This window comes from Bos javanicus, chromosome 16, assembly GCF_032452875.1.
Source record: "Bos javanicus breed banteng chromosome 16, ARS-OSU_banteng_1.0, whole genome shotgun sequence".
NCBI lineage: Eukaryota > Metazoa > Chordata > Mammalia > Artiodactyla > Bovidae > Bos > Bos javanicus.
The window spans coordinates 52,909,468-52,933,823 of NC_083883.1; the positions used below are offsets into that span (position 1 = coordinate 52,909,468).

The window sequence follows — 24,356 nt, forward strand, 5'->3', positions numbered from 1 at the left end:
CAGGCCCGTGTTGCTAACCACCCTCCATCCTGTCTCCCTACTGAGCTTTGATGGGCGAGTTTTGGGTTACGTTCTGATTAACCCGGGGCCATACTTTAGGTCCTGATCCAGGAACATTTCTGATCCAAGGTGTGAGGACAGTTACCAGGTGTGGAGTGTCTATTTCCACCAGACACTGATTTTGACTTTTTACACATAGATACTGAAGGGTTATGGTCGTGAGCAGTGAGTTACACTGGGATTCGCTGTTTCCAGAGGAGAGGAAGTCAATCTGGGACCAGAGACAGGACTTGATCACTCGGAGCTTTTGTGTAGCAAAGTATATGTACACCCGTGGCTGATTCACATCAACGTATGGTAAAAACCACTACAATATTGCTAAGTAATTAGCCTCTAATTAAAATAAATGAAACAAACAAACAAAAATATAAAAGGGATAGACAAAGCTTCTGAAACAGACATCAGAAGGGGACAGAAAGAGTGCCCCCTTGCTAGTTGTAGGCAAGGCATTTTATACCTGTTGTGAAGTCGCTCAGTCGTGTCCGACTCTTTGCAACCCCGTGGACTGTAGCCCGCCAGGCTTCTCTGTCCATGGGATTCTCCAGGCAAGAATACTGGAGTGGGTTGCCATTTCCTGCTCTAGGGGATTTTTCCAACCCAGGGATCAAACCCACATCTCCTGCATTGCAGGCAGACGCTTTATCCTCTGAGCCACCAGGGAAGCTGCAAACTGCTAATCAGATAAAAGAAACACCTCAAGACTGAGAGAGTTTCACCAGGCCCCTCTCCTACAACATGCATTTTGAGACAGCATTGGAACCAGGGGTGTCATCTCTGGGCATCAAACCATTGACATGAATCTTGAAGAAAGGCAGATTCCAAAGCAAATACATAGTTTCATTAACACAGCTTAAGAAAAACATTTCCATAAGAAAAACACATTGGTTACTTCAAGGTTTGAGAAAAGTTAAGTTCAGGCAGAACCAGGTGTCACCATGAAACACAGGATTAGAAGAAACCTCCTTTAATTTTGTATTGGTGTTCAGTCGCTCAGTTGTGTCTGACTCTTTGTGATCCCATGGACAGCAGCACGCCAGGTTTCCCTGTCCTTCACCATCGCTGGGAGCTTGCTCAAACTCATTTTCATTGAGTCGGTTATGCCATCCAACCATCTTTATCCTCTGTCGTCCCCTTCTCCTCCTGCCTTTGATCTTTCCTAGCATCAGGGTCTTTTCTAATGAGTCAGTTCTTCGCATCAGGTGGCCAAAATATTGCAGTTTCAGCTTCAGCATCAGTCCTTCCAATGAATATTCAGGATTGATTTCCTTTAGGATTGACTGGTTTGATCTCCTTGCAGTCCAAGGGCCTCTCAAGAGTCTTCTCCAACACCACAGTTCAAAAGCATCAGTTCTTCGGTACTCAGCCTTCTTTATCATCCAACTCTCACATCCATACATGACTACTGGAAAAACCATAGCTTTGACTAGAGGGACCTTTGTTGGTAAAGTAATGTCTCTGCTTTTCAACATGCTGTCTAGGTTTGTCATAGCTTTTCTCCCAAGGAGCAAGTGTCTTTTAATTTCATGGCCGCAGTCTCCATCTACAGTGATTTTGGAGCCCAAGAAAATAAAGTTTGTCACTGTTTCCATTGTTTCCCCAACTATTTGCCAGGACGTGATGGGACTGGATGCCATGATCTTAGTTTTTTGAATGCTGAGTTTTAATTTTGTAAAGAGAAGGGAAAAAAAACGTCTACCATTTGCAGATTATTTCCTCCTGCCGCTTGGGGACCTCTGGCCTTCCTAACAAGGCTGTTAACCCTTTCTATACTCTCTCAATGCCCTGCACCGTTGATAATACCCAGACCCAAGCATGCAAAGAACCCTGGCCAAGGTCTCAAAGCTAGGAAGTTGTAGAGCACTGATCTGCCTAAAAATGAAGCATCCATCTCTGCATCTTCAAAAGCACACACCTGCTTTCCATCTCTGCTTGCAAGCTTCACTTTTCAGGAAAATGCACTAGTTCTGGGCTGGTTGCTAGGCGACTCTTGCTGTAATTCTGAGAAATTCCCAGTAGAGGGCGCCGGGATTCGCTCCTCCCTGGGACCCACCGGATGGGTCTGACCTTCACAGAATTGGGTCCTGTGGCTGCCAGGGTGTGTGTAGCTGAGGGCAAAGTAATGCGCTCTGGACAAGCTCCACCTTTGGCCGCATCTGAGCCCCGAGCTGCACAGAAGGTACCTCTGCCACCCAACCTCCACCCCGCAGGGGCCTGGACTCACCGAGGCTGGGTTTTCGATGACCAATTCGTAGGTCAGCCCTCCAGTCCCGAACCTCAAGAGGTCTCCCGGTAAGAGCTTCACAGCCACGTTCTGAATGTGGCACTCATTGACAAAGGTACCGCTGCGGGAATTGAAGTCCTGGAGAACAAAGCTGCCCTCAGCCTCATTATATTCGATGAGCGCGTGATGGTTGTCGATGTCTGCAGACTGCAACGGAGGAGGGGGACAGTCAGAGCCAGGAAAGCGGGAATAATGAGGCGGGGCTTAATGCTTACTAGTGCTACTGACACTGGGTGCCTCAATGCGCTAATGGCTTCATCTGACTGGATGGTCACTGCAGTCCTCCTTTTAAGGAGGATGCTGAAGTTCAGAGAGGTTACGTGACTCGCCTAAGGCCACACAGCAAGTGAACAGAGGGCCATGGGCTTTGTCTGACACCAGACCCAGAATAGGTGCCCAAGTTGTTGGACAGGGAGTCAGGCACCACAGACAGGCAAGAGGGAACTTGGGGGAACTGGTCAGGAATTGGCCAGTCTGTATTTCTGTGATCCCACATGAGTATACTTTGGGTTGTCCCAAATGGCAAGACAGCAAAGTCAGCTGGCAAGTGACTCAACTATTTACTGCAAGTGTTAAAGTGAAGGGGAGGTTTTATAATGATTGTTGTTTTCATTTGTTCATTCTATTCATTTTTAGAATAACACGTTTTTCTTAACAATGCAGAAAATGAGAGCTAGAGAAAAACATACAGAAGACATTAAAATCACTTAGACTCTTGTTCCCCAGAGGCAGGCACTGTCTGAACACAGCGATTCACATCCTTCCAGTCTTTTTCCTATGTTTACAATCTTTCTGTTCATTAAATTTTATTTTCTCATCTTTTTCTTTTTTGTTAATTTATAGCCTACTAATTTCTTTATTTTTGGCATGGCATATGGGATCTAGTTCCCCCACCAGGGATTGAACCTGCGCCCCCGGCATTGGAAGATCAGAATCTTAACCATGGGACCACCAGGAAAATCCCACAACAGGTTTTATAACTACTTTTTAAAAGCCTTGGTTTTCCCATGTGATTCATTATTTCTAGTGCTTCTTAAAAGCTAATCAGAATTTATCTAACCAAAGATGATCTGGTTTTCAGTAGGGGCCCTGGTGTGACCACACTGCCGCCCAAAAGAAAGGGATTTCAGACAGTGAACTGGCCGTGGGGGCAGAGGGCTCCTATGCAATTTCAAATAAGAGTGAGCAAAACTCAGCACCAAGGAAGAAATATCACATTCCACCCGCCTGGGTGCCCTGGACTATGGGCTGCAGGGCATATGTGAAGTCTTCTGTCTTTTCAGCACGCTGCCTATGAGCCATCCACTCCAGCCTGAGACTTCGCAATTATTTTCTAAGTTAATTCTTCTCAGAGTGCCTCACTCAACTTTCATACAGAGTACTTGGACTTAGAAATCCATATTAACATCCCACTTATATTATATATACATCCCACATCTTCACAATAATCCAAAGGGGCACTGCCTCATTTAAACATTTCCCTGGTGGCTTAGATGGTAAAGAGTACACCTGCAATGTGGGAGACATGGGTTCGATCCTTGGATTGAGAAGATTCCCTGGAGGAGGGTGTGGCAATCCACTCCAGTATTCTTGCCTGGAGAATCCCCATGGACAGAGCAGCCTGGTGGGTTACAGTCCATGGGGTCACAAAGAGTTGGACATGACTGAGCGACTGAGCACAGCACAGATAGTTGATTTACAATGTGTGTTAGTTTCTGGTGTATAACAAAGTGATTACATTACACACACACACATATAATATATATCCTTTTTCATATTCTTTTCCATTACAGGTTAGTACAAGATTCTGAATATAGTTCCCTGCGCTATGCAGTAGGTCTGACAGTTCCTGACTTTTTAGATGAGGAAACTGAGGCACAGAATGATGAAGTGTGCCCACAGTCAACCAGCTTGACTTGCCTGGCTTTGTACCCAGGTTTGTCTGATTCAAATGGCTGTGCCCTTACCCACTTCGCAAATTCCTACCAATCACTTTGACTTTTAAATATTGAATCACAAGAAGAAAGCAGGAGTAGCTACATTAATTTCAGATAGAATCGACTAAAGCAAGGAAGGTTATCAGGGATAAAGAGAGGTGTTATATTATGATAATGGGATTGATTCTCTAAGATGATGTAACAGTCCATCATTACATGTGCCCAACAACAGAGCATCAAAATATGGGAGACAAAAACTGATAGAGCTGCAGGAAGAAACAGACGAATCCATCATGACTGCTAGAGACCGCAGCAGCCCTCTATCAGTAATGGGCAGACCCAGCCCACAGAGAATTAGTAAGAATAAAGTTGAACTGAACAGCACTGTCAATCATCTGGATCTAACAGACAGCCACACAACTTCATCCAACAACCAAGCACACATCCTTCTCGAGCTCATGTGGAACACTCACCAAATAGACCACATTCTGGGCCACAGAACATCAACAGATGTAAAGAGAACAGAAATTACACAAAGTATGTGCATACCAGACCACCTGACCTGCCTCTTGAGAAACCTGTATGCAGGTCAGGAAGCAACAGTAAGAACTGGACATGGACAACAGACTGGTTCCAAATCAGGAAAGCAGTACGTCAAGGCTGTACGTTGTCACCCTGCTTACTTAACTTCTATGCGGAGTACATCATGTGAAATGCTGGGCTGGAAGAAGCAAAAGCTGGAATCAAGATTGCTGGGAGAAATATCAATAACCTCAGATATGCAGATGACACCACCCTTATGGCAGAAAGTGAAGAGGAACTAAAAAGCCTCTTGATGAAGGTGAAATAGGAGAGTGAAAAAGTTGGCTTAAAGCTCAACATTCAGAAAACTAAAATCATGGCATCTAGTCCCATCACTTCATGGCAAATAGATGGGGAAACAGTGGAAACAGTGTCAGACTTTATTTTGGGGGGCTCCAAAATCACTGCAGATGGTGATTGCAGCCATAAATTAAAAGACGCTTACTCCTTGGAAGGAAAGTTATGACCAACCTAGTTTGGTTCAGTTCAGTCACTCAGTCATGTCTGACTCTTTGCGACCAACCTAGATAGCATATTCAAAAGCAGAGACATTACTTTGCCAACAAAGGTCCATCTAGTCAAGGCTATGGTTTTTCCAGTAGTCATGTATGGATGTGAGAGTTGGACTATAAAGAAAGCTGAGCACCGAAGAATTGATGCTTTTGAACTGTGGTGTTGGAGAAGACTCTTGAGAGTCCCTTGGACTGCAAGGAGATCCAACCAGTCCATCCTAAAGGAGATCAGTCCTGGGTGTTCATTGGAAGGACTGATGTTGAAACTGAAACTCCAATACTTTGGCCACCTGATGCAAAGAGCTGACTCATTTGAAAAGACCCCGATGCTGGGAAAGATTGAGGGCAGGAGGAGAAGGGGACAATGGAGGATGAGATGGTTGGATGGCATCACCAACTCGATGGACATGGGTTTGGGTGGACTCCGGGAGTTGGTGATGGACAGGGAGGCCTGGCATGCTGCAGTCCACGGGGTCACAAAGAGTCGGACATGACTCAGCGACTGAACTGAACTGTTTTCAGACCACATTGGAATTAAACTAGAAACCAATACCAGAAAGATAGATGGAAAATCCCCAAATATTTGGAGATTAGACAACACATTTCTAAACAACAGATGGGTCAAAGAGGAAGTCTCATAAGAAATAAAACAAATTATCTTGAGTTAAATGAAAATGAAAATACAACCTATGAATATTTGCAAGATGCAGTGAAAGCAGCTCTTTGAGGGAAATTTATATATATATAAATTTATCAGAAAAGAAGAAAGATATATCATATATCAGAAAAGAAAAAAGATCTAAAATCAGTAATATAAGCTTCCACCTTATAAAATTAGAGAAAGAAGACCAATACAAGCCTACAGAAAGCAGAAGAAAAAAAAGCAATGAATGAAATAACAATACAGGACAGGAAAATCAAGAGTTTTCTTTAAAAAAAAAATCAACAAAATGGACAAACCTCTACCAGGATAATCAAGAAAAAAAGAGAGAAGATACAAATTACTAAAACCAGAAATGAAAGACAGGCCATGATCCCATGGACAGTGAAGGGATAAAAAAGGAATATTATGAATTCTGAGGGGCTTCCCACGTGGTACAGTGGTAAAGAATCCACCTGCCAATGCAGGAGATGCAAGAGATATGAGTTCCATCTCTGGGTTAGGAAGATCCCTGGAGTAAGAAATGGAAACCACTTTAGTATTCTTGCCTGGAAAAATCCCATGGACAGAGGAGTCTGGTAGACTACAGTCCATAGGGTTGCAAAGAGTCGGATATGACTGAGCATGCACGCAATGCATGAATAATTCTATATCCACACATTTTATAACTTAATGAAGTGGATCAATTCCTTGAAAGACACAATCTGCCAAAACTCACACAAACAGAAATAAATACCCTGAATAGACTCATATCTATTAAAGAATTTGAATCAGTAATGAATAACCTTTCAAAATGGAAAGTACCAGACCTGAGTGGGTTCACTGGTAAATTTTACCAAATATTCAGGAAAGATCATGAACTCCTTACTGCCAAATTCAGACTTAAATTGAAGAAAGTAGGGAAAATCACTAGACCATTCAGGTATGACCTAAATCAAATCCCTTACGATTATACAGTGAAAATGAAAAACAGATTCAAGGGATTAGATCTGACAGACAGAGTGCCTGAAGAACTATGGATGGAGGCTCATGACATTGTACAGGAGGCAGGGATCAAGACCATCCCCAAGAAAAAGAAATGCAGAAAGGCAAAATGGTTGTCTGAGGAGGCCTTACAAGTAGCTGAGAAAAGAAGAGAAGCAAAAGGCAAATGAAAAAAGGAAAGATATACCCATTTGAATGCAGAATTACAAAGAATAGCACAGAGAGATAAGAAAGCCTTCCCCAGTGATCAATGCAAAGAAATAGAGGAAAACAATAAAATGGGAAAGACTAGAGATCTCTTCAAGAAAATTAGAGATGCTAAGTGAACATTTCATGCAAAGATGGGCACAATAAAGGATAGAAATGGTATGGGCCTAACAGAAGCAGAAGATATTAACAAGAGGTGGCAAAAATACACAGAAGAACTATATGAAAAAGATCTTCATGACCCAGATAACCACAATGGTGTGATCACTGGACTAGAGCCAGATATCCTGGAATGTGAAGTCAAGTGGGCCTTAGGAAGCATCACTATGAACAAAGATAGTGGAGGTGATGGAATTCCAGTTGAGCTGTTTCAAATCCTAAAAGATGATGCTGTGAAAGTGCTGCACTCAACATGCCAGCACATTTGGAAAACTCGGCAGTGGCCCAGGACTGGAAAAGGTCAGTTTTCATTCCAATCCCAAGGAAGGGCAATGCCAAAGAAAGTTCAAACTACAGCACAATTGCACTCATCTCACATGTTAGCAAAGTAATGCTCAAAATTCTCCAAGCCAGGCTTCAACAGTGCTTGAACGATGAACTTCCAGATGTTCAAGCTGGATTTAGAAAAGGTAGAGGAATCAGATATCAAATTGCCAACATCCCATGGATGGAGGAGCCTGGTAGGCTGCAGTCCATGGGGTTGCTGAGGGTCGGACACGACTGAAGTGACTTAGCAGCAGCAGCAGCTGGATCATCGAAAAAGCAAGCTGCTGCTGCTGCTGCTAAGTCGCTTCAGTCGTGTCCGACTCTTAGCGACCCCATGGACTACAGCCTACCAGGCTCCTCCATCCATGGGATTTTCCAGGCAAGAGTACTGGAGTGGGGTGCCATTGCCTTCTCCGTGAAAAAGTGAGAGAGTTCCACAAAAACATCTACTTCTGCTTTATTGACTACGCCAAACCTTTTGATCGTGTCAGTTCAGTTCAGCCGACTCTTTGTGACCCCATGAATTGCAGCACGCCAGGCCTCCCTGTCCATCACCAACTCCCAGAGTTCACTCAGACTAACGTCCATCGAGTCAGTGATGGCATCCAGCCATCTCATCCTCTGTCGTCCCCTTCTCCTCCTGCCCTCAATCCCTCCCAGCATCAGAGTCTTTTCCAACGAGTCAACTCTTCTCATGAGGTGGCCAAAGTACTGGAGTTTCAGCTTCAGCATCATTCCCTCCAAAGTAATCCCAGGGCTGATCTCCTTCAGAATGGACTGGTTGGATCTCCTTGATTGTGTGGATCACAACAAACTGTGGAAAATTCTTCAAGAGATGGGAATACCAGACCACCTGACCTGCCTCCTGAGAAATCTGTATGGAGGTCAAGAAGCAACAGTTAGAACTGGACATGGAACAACAGACTGGTTGCAAATTGGGAACGGAGTATGTCAAGGCTGTATATTGTCACCCTGCTTATTTAACTTATATGCAGAGTACATCATGTGAAATGCCAGGCTGGATGAAGCTCAAGCTGGAATCAAGATTGCCGGAAGAAATATCAATAACCTCAGATATGCAGATGACACCACCCTTATGGCAGAAAGTGAAGAACTAAAGAGCCTCTTGATGAAAGTGAAAGAGGAGAGTGAAGGAGTTGGCTTAAAACTCAACATTCAGAAAACGAAGATCATGGCATCCGGTCCCATAACTTCGTGGCAAATGGATGGGGTAACAATGAAAACAGTGACAGACTTTATTTTCTTGGGCTCCTAAATCACTGCAGATAGTGACTGCAGCCATGAAATTAAGACACTTGCTCCTTGGAAGAAAAGTTATGACCAACCAAGACAGCATATTAAAAAGCAGAGACATTACTTTGCCAACAAAGGTCCATCTAGTTAAAGCTATGGTTCTTCCAGTAGCCATGTATGAATGTGAGAGTTGGACCATAAAGAAAGCTGAGCACCAAAGAATTGATGTTTTTGAACTGTGGTGTTGGAGAAGACTCTTGAGAATCCCTTGGACTGCAAGGAGAGCCAACCAGTGAATCCTAAAGGAAAGCAATCCTGAATATTCATTGCAAGGACTGATGCTGAAGCTGAAACTCCAATACTTTTTGGCTACCTGATGTGAAGAACTGACTCACTGGAAAAGATCCTGATGCTGGGAAAGATTGAAGGCAGGAGGAGAAGCGTTTGACAGAGCATATTTGGATGGCATCACTGACTGGATGGACATGAATTTGAGCAAGCTCTGGGACTTGGTGAAGGACAGGGAAGCCTGGCATGTGGCAGTCCATGGGGTCACAAAGAGCCGGACACAACTGAGTGACTGAACTGAAATAAAGAATTGTATCAGTTCTCTATAATCTCTTTTGGAAAATAGAAGAGGGAATATTCCCTAATGCATTCTGTGAGGCCAACCTTACTCTAATATCAAAATCAGATAAAGATATTACAAGACAGGAAAACTGCAGACCAGTTCTTCCTTTCCAGAAAGATGAAAAATCCTCAACAAAATATTAGCAAATTGAATCCAATAACATAGAAAAAGAATTATACACCACAATCTAGTGGGATTTATTCCAGGTATGCAAAGATTTGGAAATCAATGTAATCTATCACATCAATAATGTAAAAAAGAGAAATCACATTGCCTTATCAGTAGATTGAAAAAAGAGCATTTGACAAAATTTAACACCCATTCATAATAAACCTGGTGGGTTCCCTCATGGCTCAGATGGTAAACAATCTGCCTACAACGTGGGAGAACTGGGTTTGATCCCTGGGTTGGGAAGATCCCCTGAAGGAGGGCATGGAAGCTCAGTCCAGTATTCTTGCCTGGAGAACCCCCATGGACAGAGAAGCCTGGATGGCTACGGGCCACGTGTTGCAAAGAGCTGGACACGACTGAGCGACTAAGCACAGTCCACATGATAAAACAACAATACCACCACAACAACCCTTGGCAAATTAGGAATGAAGGGGAACATCCTCAACCTGATAAAGTACATCAATAAAAACCCTAAAAGCTAACATCATACTTAATGGTGAGAAACTAAAAACTTTCCAATTAAAATCAGGAATAAGGCAAAGATGTCCCCTTTCACCACTCATTTTCAACATTGTCTTTTATGTCATAGCTAATGCAAGAAGACAAGAAAAGAGAATAAAACATTATAGATTGGGAAGGAAAAAAAATCTTCTTGGTGAGGTGTCTGTTCAGATCTTTTGCCCATTTTGTAGACTGCATGATTATTTATGCAGAAAATCCCAAAGAATTGACAAAAAGCCCTCCTGGAACTAATAAGCAATTATAGCAAGGTTTCAGGATACAAGATTAATATGCAAAAGTCAATTGCTATCTTATAAACCAACAGTGAACAACTGGAATTTGAAATTAAAAACACAATACTGCTTAACATTCAGTTCAGTCGCTCAGTCGTGTCCGACTCTTTGCGACCCCATGAATCGCAGCACACCAGGCCTCCCTGTCCATCACCAACTCCCGGAATTCACTCAGACTCAAGTCCATCGAGTCAGTGATGGCATCCACCCATCTCATCCTCTGTCATCCCCTTCTCCTCTTGCCCCCAATCCCTCCCAGCATCAGAGTCTTTTCCAATGAGTCAACTCTTCGCATGAGGTGGCCAAAGTACTGGAGTTTCAGCTTCAGCATCAGTCCTTCCAATGAACACCCAGGACTGATCTCCTTTAGAATGGACTGGTTGGATCTCCTTGCAGTCCAAGGGACTCTCAAGAGTCTTCTCCAACACCATAGTCCAAAAGCATCAATTCTTCGGTGCTCAGCTTTCTTCACAGTCCAACTCTCACATCCATACATGACCACTGGAAAAACCATAGCCTTGACTAGATGGACCTTTGTTGGCAAAGTAATGTCTCTGTTTTTTAATATGCTATCTATGTTGGTCATAACTTTCCTTCCAAGGAGTAAGCATCTTTTAATTTATGGCTGCAATCACCATGTGCAGTGATTTTGAAGCCTCCAAAAAATAAAGTCTGACACTGTCTCCACTGTTTCCCCATCTATTTCCCACGAAGTGATGGGGCATCTGCCATGATCTTAGTTTTCTGAATGTTGAGCTTTAAGCCAACTTTTTCACTCTCTTCTTTCACTTTCATCAAGAGGCTTTTTAGTTCCTCTTCACTTTCTGCCATAAGGGTGGTGTCATCTGCATATCTGAGGTTACTGATATTTCCCCAGCAATCTTAATTCCAGCTTGTGCTTCTTCCAGTCCAGCGTTTCTCATGATGTACTCTGCATAGAAGTTAAATAAGCAGGGTGACAATATACAGCCTTGACGTACTCCTTTTCCTATTTGGAACCAGTCTGTTGTTCCATGTCCAGTTCTAACTGTTGCTTCCTGACCTGCATATAGGTTTCTCAAGAGGCAGGTCAGGTGATCTGGTATTCCCATCTCTTGAAGAATTTTCCACAGTTTATTGTGATCCAAAGCTTAACATTAGCATCAAAAAAAAAAAAAAAAGAAAGAAAGAAATGCTTAGGAATAAACCTAAGTATAAATTTTATTCATTAAGTATAAATTTATTTATTCAAATAAAATACTTTGCTATATGAAGAAAACTATAAAATGCTGATGAAAGACATCAAAGTAGTTTAAATAAATGAAGAGATATTTCATGTTTATTTGAAATTCCTTAATGACATATGATATTTAACATCTTTTCATATGCTTATTTTACATCTGTATATCTTTTTTAAAAAATATTAATTTATTTGCTGTACCAGGTCTTAGTGCAGCATGAGGGATCTAGTTTCTTGACCAAGGATTGAACCCAGACCCCCTACACTGGGAGCCCGGAGTCTTAGCCACTAGACCACCAGGGAAGTCCATGCATATCTTCTTTGCTGAGGTATCTCTTCAGATCTTTTTCCCAGTTTTAAGTTGGGATGTTTGTTTTCTTATTGACTCATTTATTTTATTTATTTATTTTACATTGATTTATAGTGTTATTTACTTTCTGCTATACAGCAAAGTGATTCAGTTATACATATATACAGTCTTTTAAAATATTCTTTTCCACTATGGTTTATCATAGGATGTCGGATATGGTTTCCTGTGCTATATGGTAGGACCTTATTGTTTATATATTCCATATTTAATAGTTATATCTGCTAACTCCAACCTTCCACTCCATCCCTCTTCCAACCCCCTCCTTTGGTAACTGCGAGTCTGTTCTCTATATCCACCAAGACTCATTTATTTTGGATATGTGCTTTTAGCATCTTTATTTCTAATTGCTTATAGCATCTGTATTTGTAATTGCCATAAACTGGAAGCAACCAAGATATCCTTTAAAAGGTAAATGAATACACAAATTATAGTACATCTATACCATGAAATAGTAGTGATTAAAAGTAAATGAGTTATCAAATCACAAAAATACATGAAGGAATCTTAAATGCATATTGCTTAGACAAAAAACCTAGTCTGAGAAGGTTACATACTGTATGATTTCAATTGTATGAAATTCTGGAGAAAGTAAAAATTATAGGGACAGTAAAAAGATCAGTGCTTGCCAGGGGCCCAGGGGCTTGAGGAGAATCGGGGATTTTAGGGCAGTGAAATTATTGTGTACAATACTATAATGGTGGAGACTTGTCACCACACATTTGTCAAAACCAAACAATGTACAACAGAAAAAGTGAGTCTTAATGTAAACTGTGGACTTAGTTAACAGTAACACATCAATATTGGTTCGTCAGTTGTAGCAAATGTTCTGCACTGATACAGAATGTGAATAACAGAGGACACTGTGTGTGTTGGGTGAGGTGGGATATATGGGGACTCTCTGAATTATCTGATCCATTTCCTAAAACTGCTAGAAAAAAATAAGGCATTAAAAAAACATGGAAACACATTAGTTCTTTGGAAAATGCCAGCCATATCATCATCATCACCATCCCCCTTGATCTTTGTGTCCTGTGGACCTCTAGTATTTCCCGTGAGTAAGAGAAATTCTGTGTGTTCCATTTTGCTTTTCTCTTCCCAGGCTTTACTACTTTCAGTTCCCCAAAAGCTGACAAGCCATTATTAAGAAATCAAAGCAAGCAGGAAGTTTTAAATGACTTCACAAAATTGCGTGAGCCTCTACCACATGTTAGGCAAGGCAAGAGCTTCCTAGTTCTCCCCTATAATATCACTTGTTCCCTTTACTTGGAAAATTGCTAAATGCTCCTATCGGACAGAAGTCCTGCTGCTGATGCAGACTGACTGTATAAGCTCCATCTTGTTGAGCTGTCCTACCATGAGATAAACTGTTATTTATTATTATCGTCATCATCATCTAACATATTTTGAGAACTTCCTGTGAACGGGGCCCTGCTGAAGCATGTTGTGTGCATTCTTTCATTTAATCTGTATGTTAGCCCTATACAGGGGTCCTATTATCTCCAATTTAGAGATGAAGAAGCTGAGACTCAAAAGGTGAAGAGGACAGCATTATCTTGATACCAAAACCAGACAAAGACACTACAAGAAAACTACAGACCAATATTTCTTATGAACACTGATATCAAGATCCTCAAAAAAATATGAGCAAACTGAAGCCAACAGTACATTAAAAGGATCATACACTATGACCAGATAGGATTGATTCCTGGAATGAAGAAGTGATGGTTCAACATATGAAAATCAATCCATGTAATATATCACATTAACAGAAAGAAGGAAAAAAAGTGATCATCTTAATTGATATAAAAAAGCATGTGACAAAATGCAACACTCTTTCCTGATAAAAGCATTCAACAAAAAGGAAATAGAAGGGAATTACTCCAACATAATAAAGGCCAAATATGAAAAGTTCACAGGTGGCATCATACTCAAAAGTGACAGACTGTAAGCTTTTCTTCTAAAATCAAGAACAAGATGCCTGCTTTTACCACTTCCATTCAACAAATTGCTGGAAGGCTTAGCCAGACCAAATAAGCAAAAAAAAGGAATCCAAATTGGAAAGGAAGAAGTAAAATGATCTCTGTTCAGAAACTACATGATCTTATATGTACTAAATCCTAAAGTGTCCATGAAAAAACAACCTTGTTAGAACTAAGAAACGAAATTCAGTAGCAAAGTGGTAGGATACAAAATCAACACACAAACACTGGTTTTATTTCTATGTAGTCACAATGAACAATCTGAAAAGGAAATTAAAAAAATAATTTCAGAGACTTCCCTGGCGGTCCAGTGCTAAGATGCTGCAATTCCACTGCAGGGGGCCCAAGTTTGATCACGTCAGGGACTAAGATCCCACCTGCTGCACAGCGCAGCCAAAAACTTTTTAAAAGTTAAATTAAAAGAGGAAATAATTTCATTTAAAATAGCATCAAAAAGAATAATACTTTAGAATAAATTTAACCAAGGTGGTAAAAGATGTATACATTGAAAACTAGAAAGTGTTGCTGGCAGAGATTAAAGAAGAGACAAATAAATGGAGAGACACCCTGTATTCATGGATTGAAAGACTTATATTGTTTAAGATGCCATTACTACCCAGAAGGATCTACAGATTCAATGCAATCTTTATCAAAATCCCAATAGCAATTTTTGTAGAAACAGAAAAATCCATCCTAAAATTCATATGGAATCTCAATGGAACTGAATAGCCAAAACGATCGTGAAAAATAAAAAGTTGGAGGTCTCACACTTATTGATTTCAAAACTTACTTTTGATAGGTGCAAAGCTATACTAATCGAAACAGTGTGATACTAACATAAGGTCAGGCATATAGACCAATGGAACAGGATCAGATCAGATCAGTCGCTCAGTTGTGTCTGACTCTTTGCGACCCCATGAATCACAGCACGCCAGGCCTCCCTGTCCATCACCAACTCCCGGAGTTCACCCAGACTCATGTCCATCGAGTCAGTGATGCCATCCAGCCATCTCATCCTCTGTCGTCCCCTTCTCCTCTTGCCCCCAATCCCTCCCAGCATTAGAGTCTTTTCCAACGAGTCAACTCTTCGCATGAGGTGGCCAAAGTACTGGAGTTTCAGCAGAAATAAACCTTTGCATGTATGATCAAATGATTTTCCACAAGGCTACTAAGATCATCCAGTGGGTGAAAGAACAGTATTTTCAACAAATGATGCTGGGAAAAACTGCAAAAGAATTACGTTAGACTCTTACCTTACACTGCATACAAAAAGTAACTCAGAAAGGATCAAAGACTTATTGCTGTGCTTGCTCAGTCCTGTCCGACTCTCTGTGTCTAGCTCACCAGGCTCTTCTGTCCATGGGATTTTTCCAGGCAAAAGTACTGGAGTCAGTTGCCATTTCCTCCTCCAGGGGATCTTCCTGACTCAGGGATTGAACCCGTGTCTTCTGAGTCTCCTGCACTGCAGGAGGATTCTTTACTGCTGAGCCACTGGGGAAGCCTGGCTCAAAGACTAAAGACTAAAGACTCATAGCTTAAAACTATATAACTTTTAGAGGAAAACATAGGAGGAAAGCTTTATGACATCGGATTTGGTAATGCTTTTTTGGGTATGGTACCAAAAGCATACGCAACAAAAATAAAACAGATAAATTCAACTATATAAAAATTTAAAACTTCTGTGAATCAAAGGACACAATTAACAGGGTGAAAGGCCCTCTACAGAATGGGAGAAAATACTTGCAAATCATGTAACTTAAAAAGGGTTAATATCAAGAATATGAGGCTTCCCAGGTGGTGTTAGTGGTAAAGAATCTGCTTGCCAATGCGGGAGCTGTAAAAGACACGGGCCGATCCCTAGGTTGGGAAGATCCCTTGGAGGAGGGCATGGCAACCCACTCCAGTATTCTTGCCTGGAGAATCCCATGGACAGGGGAGCCTGGTGGGCTACACTCCATGGGGCTGCAAAGAGATGGACTCAACTGAAGAGACTTAGCAGGCACACACATCAAGAATATACAGGGACTTCTCTGGTGGTCCAGTGGTTAAGAATCTATTTTCCAATGCAGGGGACGTGGATTTGATCCCTGGTCAGGGAACTAAGATCCCACGTGCTATGGGGTAACTAAGCTTGCATGCTGTAACTACTGAGCCCAAGCACCACAACCAGCGAGAAGGCCAGGCACCACTCTGAAGAGCTCGTGTGCTGCGACAAAAGATCCCACGTGCTACAACTAAGGCCTGACACAGCCAAATAAATACATAAATAGTTTTAAAAGAATATATAGAGAACTCCTATAACTCAATAACAAAACACCCCAAATAACCTGATCGAATATGGCAAAGAACTGGAATAGACATTTCTCCAAAGAAGATACACAAATGGCCAACAAACAGAAAAGATGTGCAACATTACTAATCATTACGGTAATGCAAATCAAAACCACAACGAGATATCACCTCATACCACTTGGATGGCTACCATCAAAAACAAGCCAACAACGGAAAATGACATGTGTTGGCAAGGATGTGGAGGAAGTGGAACACTTAGGCACCGCTGAGAATGTAAAATGGTGCAGCTGATATGAAAAATAGTATGGTGGCTTATCAAAAATTTTAGTATAAAATTATCATATGATCCAGCAAGTCCACTTCTGGGCATATACCCAAAAGAACTGAAATCAGGACCTTGAAGAGATATCTGTACAGTCATGTTTATGGCAGCATGATTCACAGTTGGCTCAGACAGTAAAGAATCTGCCTGCAATGGGGGAGACCTGGGTTCAGTCCCTGGGTTGGGAAGATCCCCTGGAGAAGTGAATGCCAACCCACTCCAGTATTCTGACCTGGAGAATTCCATGGAGGGAGGTTATAGTCCATGCGGTCGCAAAGGGTCGGACACGACTGAGCAACTAACACTAACTATTCACAATTACCAAAAGGTGGAAGCAACCCATGTGCCCGTTGACTGATGACTGGATAAGCAAAATGTGACCCGTCCATGCAGTGGAGTATTATTCAGCTTTAAGAGCTGGGCTCAAGTTCAGCTCTCCCATTTCCTAGCAGGCTGACCTTGGGCAAGTGATACCTCAGTTTCCTCATCTGTAAATGAGGGTAACATTAGGACAGTCTTATAAGTTATTGGTGACATAATACATATAAAAGCATGTATATGTTTTTAGAAGAAAACATAGAGCGAATGCAAAGTGTTCTCTATTGGGAGCAGGAGGATGTGCTCTGGAGTCGGAAAGCCTGGAGTTCAAGCCCCACCGCTGCTGCTCTCCAGCTGGGCAGCCCACGGCATGGGTCTTTGCTTCTCTGCTGTTGCTCCTTGAGCTGTAAAAGTGAGTTTCAAAAGCTAGGCTTCACAGAATTGACAAAAGGCACTGCTTGATGAAGTGTTCAAAGTAGTAGGAAAATATTTTTGAAATTAATGTGTGTGTATGTGTTTGATCTATTTCTTTTTAACTTTTAGGTTCTTGGCTGTCCTGTCTTTCCCCTTGCCCCAGCCTCTCACTGCCTCAGAAAGCGATGGAGTGCATAAATAGTAGGAAAACAGGGTTTTCAAAAGAATAAGGATATAAGAAAATGGCCAGGGGCTGGTGGGGTGGCGAGTCTGGGAGTGGAATGAAACAGGAAGCTTCTCTGCTTCCCCATCGGCTGGATCCTCCCTCTTGGTCTCCCTGGGAGAGCCCTGGGGATGAGCAAGGCTCCAGAGAGGCTGGTACCAGTGCCCCAGCCCACCTCTGTGACCTCAGGCAGGATCCTCAGCCTATTGGTGCCCCAGCGACCTCACTAGGGCAGACTACAGCCCTTACCTCCTAAGGATGAAATGAGTTAATATACTCAAAAGTGCAAAGAGCAGAGCCTGGCATGAAGCAAGCCCTCAGCAACCATCAGTTGTCTCTGTTATTAACGCCCCGACCCAGCAACAGCTTCCTGGCTCCCTCAGCTCTCTGCTTCCAGGTCTCCACGCCAGGCTCCTCTCCCCTCAGATGCTCCCCAGGGTTCTAGGGTTGTATCTGTTTCCTCCTCAGTCTGTTTCTATGGGCTGGGGCTGCTGCACCACCCCCTGGACTCTTGGATGTGTATTTCCAACCCTGCCCAGCGGCTTCCTGAATGCTGAGGTGCTCATTCAACAATCCTGCCCCCTCCATTCTTGATAATCATATTATCACCCTCCAGCTCATCCAGCCATGTTTCTCCATGGCCCCTGTTGTTGACCCACTGCTTCTTCCCATAGCAATGGTCCAGGCAGGAGGCAGTATTAATGTGGTGGGCAGAATGGTCTCTCAAAGATGTTGTTCAGTCACTAAGTCCTGTCTGACTCTTTGTGACTCCATGGACTGCAGCACACCAGGCTCATCTGTCCTCCACTATCTCCCGGAGTTTGCTCAAATCCATATCCATTGAGTCAGTGATGCTATGTAACCATCTCTTCCTCTGCTGCCCTCTTCTCCTTTTGCCTTCAATCTTTCCCAGCATCAGGGTCTTTTCCAGTGAGTCAGTTCTTCAAATCAGGTGGACAAAGTACTGGGGCTTCAGCTTCAGCATCAGTCCTTCCAATGAATATTCATGGTTAATTTCCTTTTGGATTGACTGTCCAAGGGACTCTCAAGAGTCTTCTCAATCCACAGTTCAAAAGCATCAGTTCTTCGGTGCTCAGCCTTCTTTATGGTCCAACGCTCACATCCATACATGACTACTGGAAAAACCACAGCTTTGACTCAAAAATGCCCACACCCTGATCTCTGAAAATATAATCCATTATGTGGCAAAAGGGACCATGCAGATGTAATCAGTGATCTTAAAAGAGGAAGGCTATCCTAGGTTATCCAAGTGGGAGCAGAGAACTTACTCTGGCTAGTTTGGAAAGAAGAGGTGGGATTCTTGCTGTGCCTTCACGTAACAGCTCCAATGCGCCTCTTGGAAATGAACTAGTAGTAAAGAATCCACCTGCCAATGCAGGAGACACAAGAGACTCAGGTTCGATCCCTGGGTCAGGAAGATCCCCTGCAGCAGGAAATGGCAACCCACCCCAGTATTCTTGCCTGAAAAATCCCATGGACAGAGGAGCCTGGCGGGCTACAGTCCATAGGGTCGCTAAAAGTGGGACACAGTGTGAGCACGCACACACATTTCCTCCTTACCCAGACCCCCCACTAGATGGCGCCATCTCAGTCTGTGGCGTGAATGAGGATCGCTAGACTATACCAAGGACGGTGGAGCCTGATGGGCTGCCGTCTACGGGGTCGCACAGAGTGGGACACGACTGAAGCGACTTAGCAGCAGCAGCAGCAGCAGACTACACCTATCATGTTTCACTGACAGCCCCACCCTGGATTCCACAGGGTGCAATCTCCCTAGCTTAGCCAATTACCTTGTCATCTCAGTTAACCTACAAGGAATTTCTAATATTTAGATATTAGATGTTCCCAAAGCTAAATTTAGATGCAAAAAGCTTTTTAGCTTCTTTTTTAGAAGCTCGAGTCAGCCCAGTCTGAAACTCAGCCCCACCTCCCCCGGCTAGTTATCTGATTTGGGCAAGTCCCTTAACTTTTCTGAGTTCCACTTCCACGTCTTCAGTTGAGGATAATAATGATAAGAGCAATTCTTACCCGCACAGGATTTGTTTTGAGGATGTAATTCTATAACTATATATAGAACATACATAGACAATACATAAAGTCATGAGAGATGGTAAGCAGTCCATAAACATATGCTATAGCTTTTGTGTATTCTGTATGCTATTCAAAAGATTATGATCTTTCTTTCACCTCACATCAATCAGAATGGTTACTATCAGCAACAACAACAGGAAATAACAAGGGTTGGTAAGGATGTTGGGAAGGTAAAACCCCTGTGCACTGCTGGTGAGGATGTAAATTAGTGCAGCTGCTATGGAAAACAGCATGGCAGTTCCTCAAACAACTAAAAATAAAATAATCATGTGATCCAGCACATGATATACTTTTGGGTATATATCCCAAAGAACTGAAAGCAGAGGCGTGAAGCGATATTTATACACCCAAGTTCACAGGATTGTTTGCAACAGCCAAAAGGTAAAAACAACCCAAGTGTCCACTGGTAGATGAATGAATAAGCAAAACGTGGCAAATCCATACAATGAAATATTATTCAGCCTTAAAAAGGAAGGAAATTCAGATACACGCGACAGCATGGATGAACCCTGAGCTCACTGTTTTTGCTTTTCAGCTGCTAAGTCGTATCTCTTTACGACCCCATGGTCGGCAGCATGCCAGGCTTCCCTCTCCTTCACTCAGTGAAATAAGCCAGTCGTGAAAAGACAAATACTGTATGATTGTACTTCTGTGAGGCACCCAGAGTGGTCAAGTCCATAGAGACAGAAAGCAGCATGGTGGTTGCTGGGCGCTGGGAGGCAGGGGGATGGGGAGTGGTTTCACGGGGACCGGGTTTCAGTTCTGCAGGATGAAACATGTTCTGGCGATGCATGGGGGTGACGGGTTGCACAACAATGCAAACATATTTAATGCCACTGAACTGTAAACTTTAAAAAAGTAGTTAAGATGGCAGATTTTATGTTATGTGCATTGTATCACAATAAAATGATGAGATTATGATCCAGTCCTTTCGTCTGAACTTTTTCCTCTTGGAAGCCTTCCACCTCCAAGTGAAAAAAGCAGCCCCATCAACCGCTGTGGTGGGAACTGACCGATGAAATCAGCTGCCAGTTCTCAAACAGGGGACACGAAAATTCCCCAAGGACTGGTGAGATCAGACAGGTGAACCCCGAGAGTTAGGAGCACTTGGGCAGGAGTCAGGGGTAGGACAGGTGGGGGCGGGGAACAGGGTGGGATAGGAGTGCAGTCCAGGTAGGATGACACGGCGGGTGGGGGGCACAGACGGGGAGTCGGCAAGTGCACCCTCCTTAGGTCTGCTTCATTCCATGGATTTCCCCGCAGAGAGTCCACTTGTCACCTTATATCTCCAAGTGCAGGTGTTCCCTCAGAATAAGAGTGTGAACAAAAATGACACGGGTACTGTACTTCACCCTGCAGATCACCAAAGATCCAGTGGTGGACAACACTCTACGCTGGGGGGAGTGGGAGAGGGACCCCACTGCTGGCAGGACACCGCATCCGGGAACCTCTGGTGGGCAATATGGCCGCGCTCGTCTGAGTTACAGTCATACGTGTCCCTGGACACAGCAGACGCACCTTCCCATCCATGAAATGCAGATAAACAGACAATTCCAGTAATCTTTTTTGAGAATAATAAGATGATGATGTCAGAAATCTTTGTACAGACATAAATTTACATTTCTTTTAGAGGAAAAAATGCTTGGTAAATTTGCTTGTTGTTACTGTTCAGTTGCTCAGCCGTGTCTGACTCTTTGCGACCACATTGAGTATAGCACACCAGGCCTCCCTATCTTTCACTGTCTCCCAGAGCTTGCTCAAACTCATGTCCATCGAGTCAGTGATGCCATCCAATCATCTCATCCTCTGTCGTCCCCTTCTCCTCCTGCCTTCAATCTTTCCCAGCATCAGGGTCTTTTCCAATGAGTCGGCTCTTCCCATCAGGTGGCCAAAGTATTGAAGCTTCAGCTTCAGCATCAGTCCTTCCAATGAATATTCAGGACTGATTTCCTATAGGATTGACTGGTTTGATTTCTTTGCAGTCCAAGGGACCCTCAAGAGTCTTCTCCAATACCACAGTTCAAAAGCATCAATTCTTCAGCGCTCAGTCCCCTTTATGATCCAACTCTCACATCCATACATGACTACTGGAAAAACCATAGCTTTGACTAGAGGGACCTTTGTTGGCAAAGTAATGTCTCTGCTTTTTAATACGCTGTCTAGGTTGGCCATAGCTTTTCTTCCAAGGAGCAAGTTTCTTTTAATTTCATGACTGCAGTCACCATCTGCAGTGATTTTGGAGCCCAAGAAAATAGTCTTTCACTGTTTCCATTGTTTCCCCACCTATCTGTCATGAAGTTATGGGACCAGATGACACGATCTTCGTTTTCTGAATGTTAGGTTTTAAGCCAGCTTTTTCACTCTCCTTTTCACCTTCATCAAGAGGCTCTTTAGTTCCGTTTCACTCTCTGCCATAAGGGTAGTGTACCTGAGGTTATTGATATTTCTCCCTAAAATCTTGATTTCATCTTGTGCTTCATCCAGCCCGGCATTTCACATGATATACTCTGCATATAAGTTAAATAAGCAGGGTGACAATATTCAGCCTTGACATACTCCTTTCTCAATTTGGAACCAGTCCATTGCTCCATGTCTGGTTCTAACTGTTGCTTCTTGACCTGCATACAGGTTTCTCAGGAGGCACGTAAGGTGGTCTGGTATTCCCATCTCTTTAAGACTTTTCCAGTGTGTTGTGATCCACACAAAAGCTTTAACATAGTCAATGAAGCAGAAGTAGATGTTTTTATGGAGTTGTCTTGTAAGAAAATAAAAAAATAAAAAAGAGTATGATGTCGACTCTGGTTCTTTTCTAAGAGGCAGCCCAGAACCGGCAGGTGCCAGGGTCAGAGACAAGAGTCACCTGGTCGTATGGATTCTGGTCGGTGTGAGAGCGCGCCTCAGATCCCATCTGAGAAGCGCTGACACAGGCTGGACAGATCGCTCCACCCATGAGAAGGAGTGGTCCCAGGATGCTGGTCACTGAGGGTTAGAGGTGCGGGCATCAGCATTTCATCCCCCAGGCATTTCTGTCCTTTCTCCCTCTTCCACCTCCACCCTCCTGGCCACAGCTCTGAAATGACGGGCTGTCCTACAGCTCAGTCTTCTAGGGGACCCTGGAACCTCCCCAGGATGGGACTAGGGGAGCCCCTTAAACGGGGAGTCCTTACACGGTCAGCCCTTCACTGTTTAACCTTCGCTTCTCTCTTCCTCAAAACATACTTTATTGAAATAACACACACACACACACACACAAGCAGGAGCTCCCAGAACATCAGAAGGGAAGAAGCACTGATCAAGAAGGGACAGGAAGGGAACAAAGTTCCCAAAGTGTGGTCCTGGAACCAATTCCAGGGGACCCCACTCTGACCTGAACCTGGGGAGCATATAAATATGAAGATTCCTGGGCCTTACCCCAAACCCACTGGGATCAGAATGTCTAGGAGCCCATGTTTAACAAGCACTCTTATATAGAGTGTTCATACACTCTTACACAAAATGGGGGCTCAGATGGTAAAGAATCTGTTTGCAATGCAGGAGACCCAGGTTTGATTTCTGGGTCAGGAAGATCCCCTGGACAGGGAAAGGGCAACCCCCTCCAGTATTCCTGCCTGGAGAATTTCATGGACAGAGGAGCCTGGCAGGCTACAGTCCATGGGGTTGCAAAGAGTCAGACACAACTGAACAACTAACACTTTCACTTTATACCAATGGAAAATCCAACCGTTGGCTTGTGGTATTTCTTTATTCTGGAAGAAAGGAGCCCCCTTCTCAGCAGACTATAGATAACAGCCACATTCAACTCTAAAAAAATTATAGTTCGCAAGGCACATCAAATCACATAAATTATAATTTGAAAGGTTTAACTCTGAATTGAGCAAGGCTTAGGCTTCGGAGTGTACAAAATGGGAGGAAGGGACACTGCACATGGCATCCAGGATGGCCACTGGCAGGTCTCCTCCTTGCTTGCACACGTGTGTGCTAAGTCGCTTCAGTCATGTCTGACTGTTTGTTACCGTATGGACTGTAGCCTGCCAGACTCCTCTGTCCATGGATTCTCTAACTCGAGAATCCATGAGCTCAAACTCATGTCTCTTATGACTCCCGTGTTGGCAGGCAGGTTCTTTACCACTAGCGATACCCAGGAAGCCTACCCCGCCTTGCTTACAGTCCTTCAAATCTTCTTCCATTGCTTTTCAGATAAAGGGCAAAATCTTTAGTGTGACGTGAAGGAGGCCTGCTTGTCACTAAGCCCTCCTCCTTTCGGATCTGACTCCTGGACGCCCTGGTTTTCTCTCAGTGACTTTGGTCTACCCCAGGACCTTTGCATATGCTGTTTCCGTCTCCCTTTGTCAAATCCTCTTTGTTCTCCATATTTCTTTGTTTTAGAGCCCCAGTTCAGAATGGAATTCATCACACCTTTGTGGGATCATCTGACTTATGTCCCTCTCTCCTGGCAGCTTCCTGATGGCAGGGACGTGGGTCCAGTCCCGCCATCACTGTATCCCTAGGCTTGCCTTGGTGCTGTGGCTCCAGGAAAATATTGTGGA

At 43.3% G+C, this 24,356-nt stretch overlaps 1 protein-coding gene across 9 annotated transcripts in view; it reads right to left on the minus strand.

The window, feature by feature from the left end:
• Positions 1 to 24,356, minus strand: part of FHAD1 (forkhead associated phosphopeptide binding domain 1) — a 165,862-nt gene that overhangs the window by 130,085 nt on the left and 11,421 nt on the right. For 8 of the 9 annotated variants that reach the window (XR_009730015.1, XM_061383194.1, XM_061383196.1 and 5 more), the window contains exon 3: positions 2,282 to 2,488. Coding sequence is in view for 7 of the 9 variants with exons in the window: in XM_061383194.1 (XP_061239178.1) it covers positions 2,282 to 2,488 (207 nt within the window). In the remaining 2 variants the exon portion in view is untranslated. Of the gene's footprint in view, positions 1 to 517; positions 2,230 to 2,281; positions 2,489 to 24,356 lie in introns of those variants that run through there. The other variant, XM_061383198.1, reaches the window with a different exon arrangement.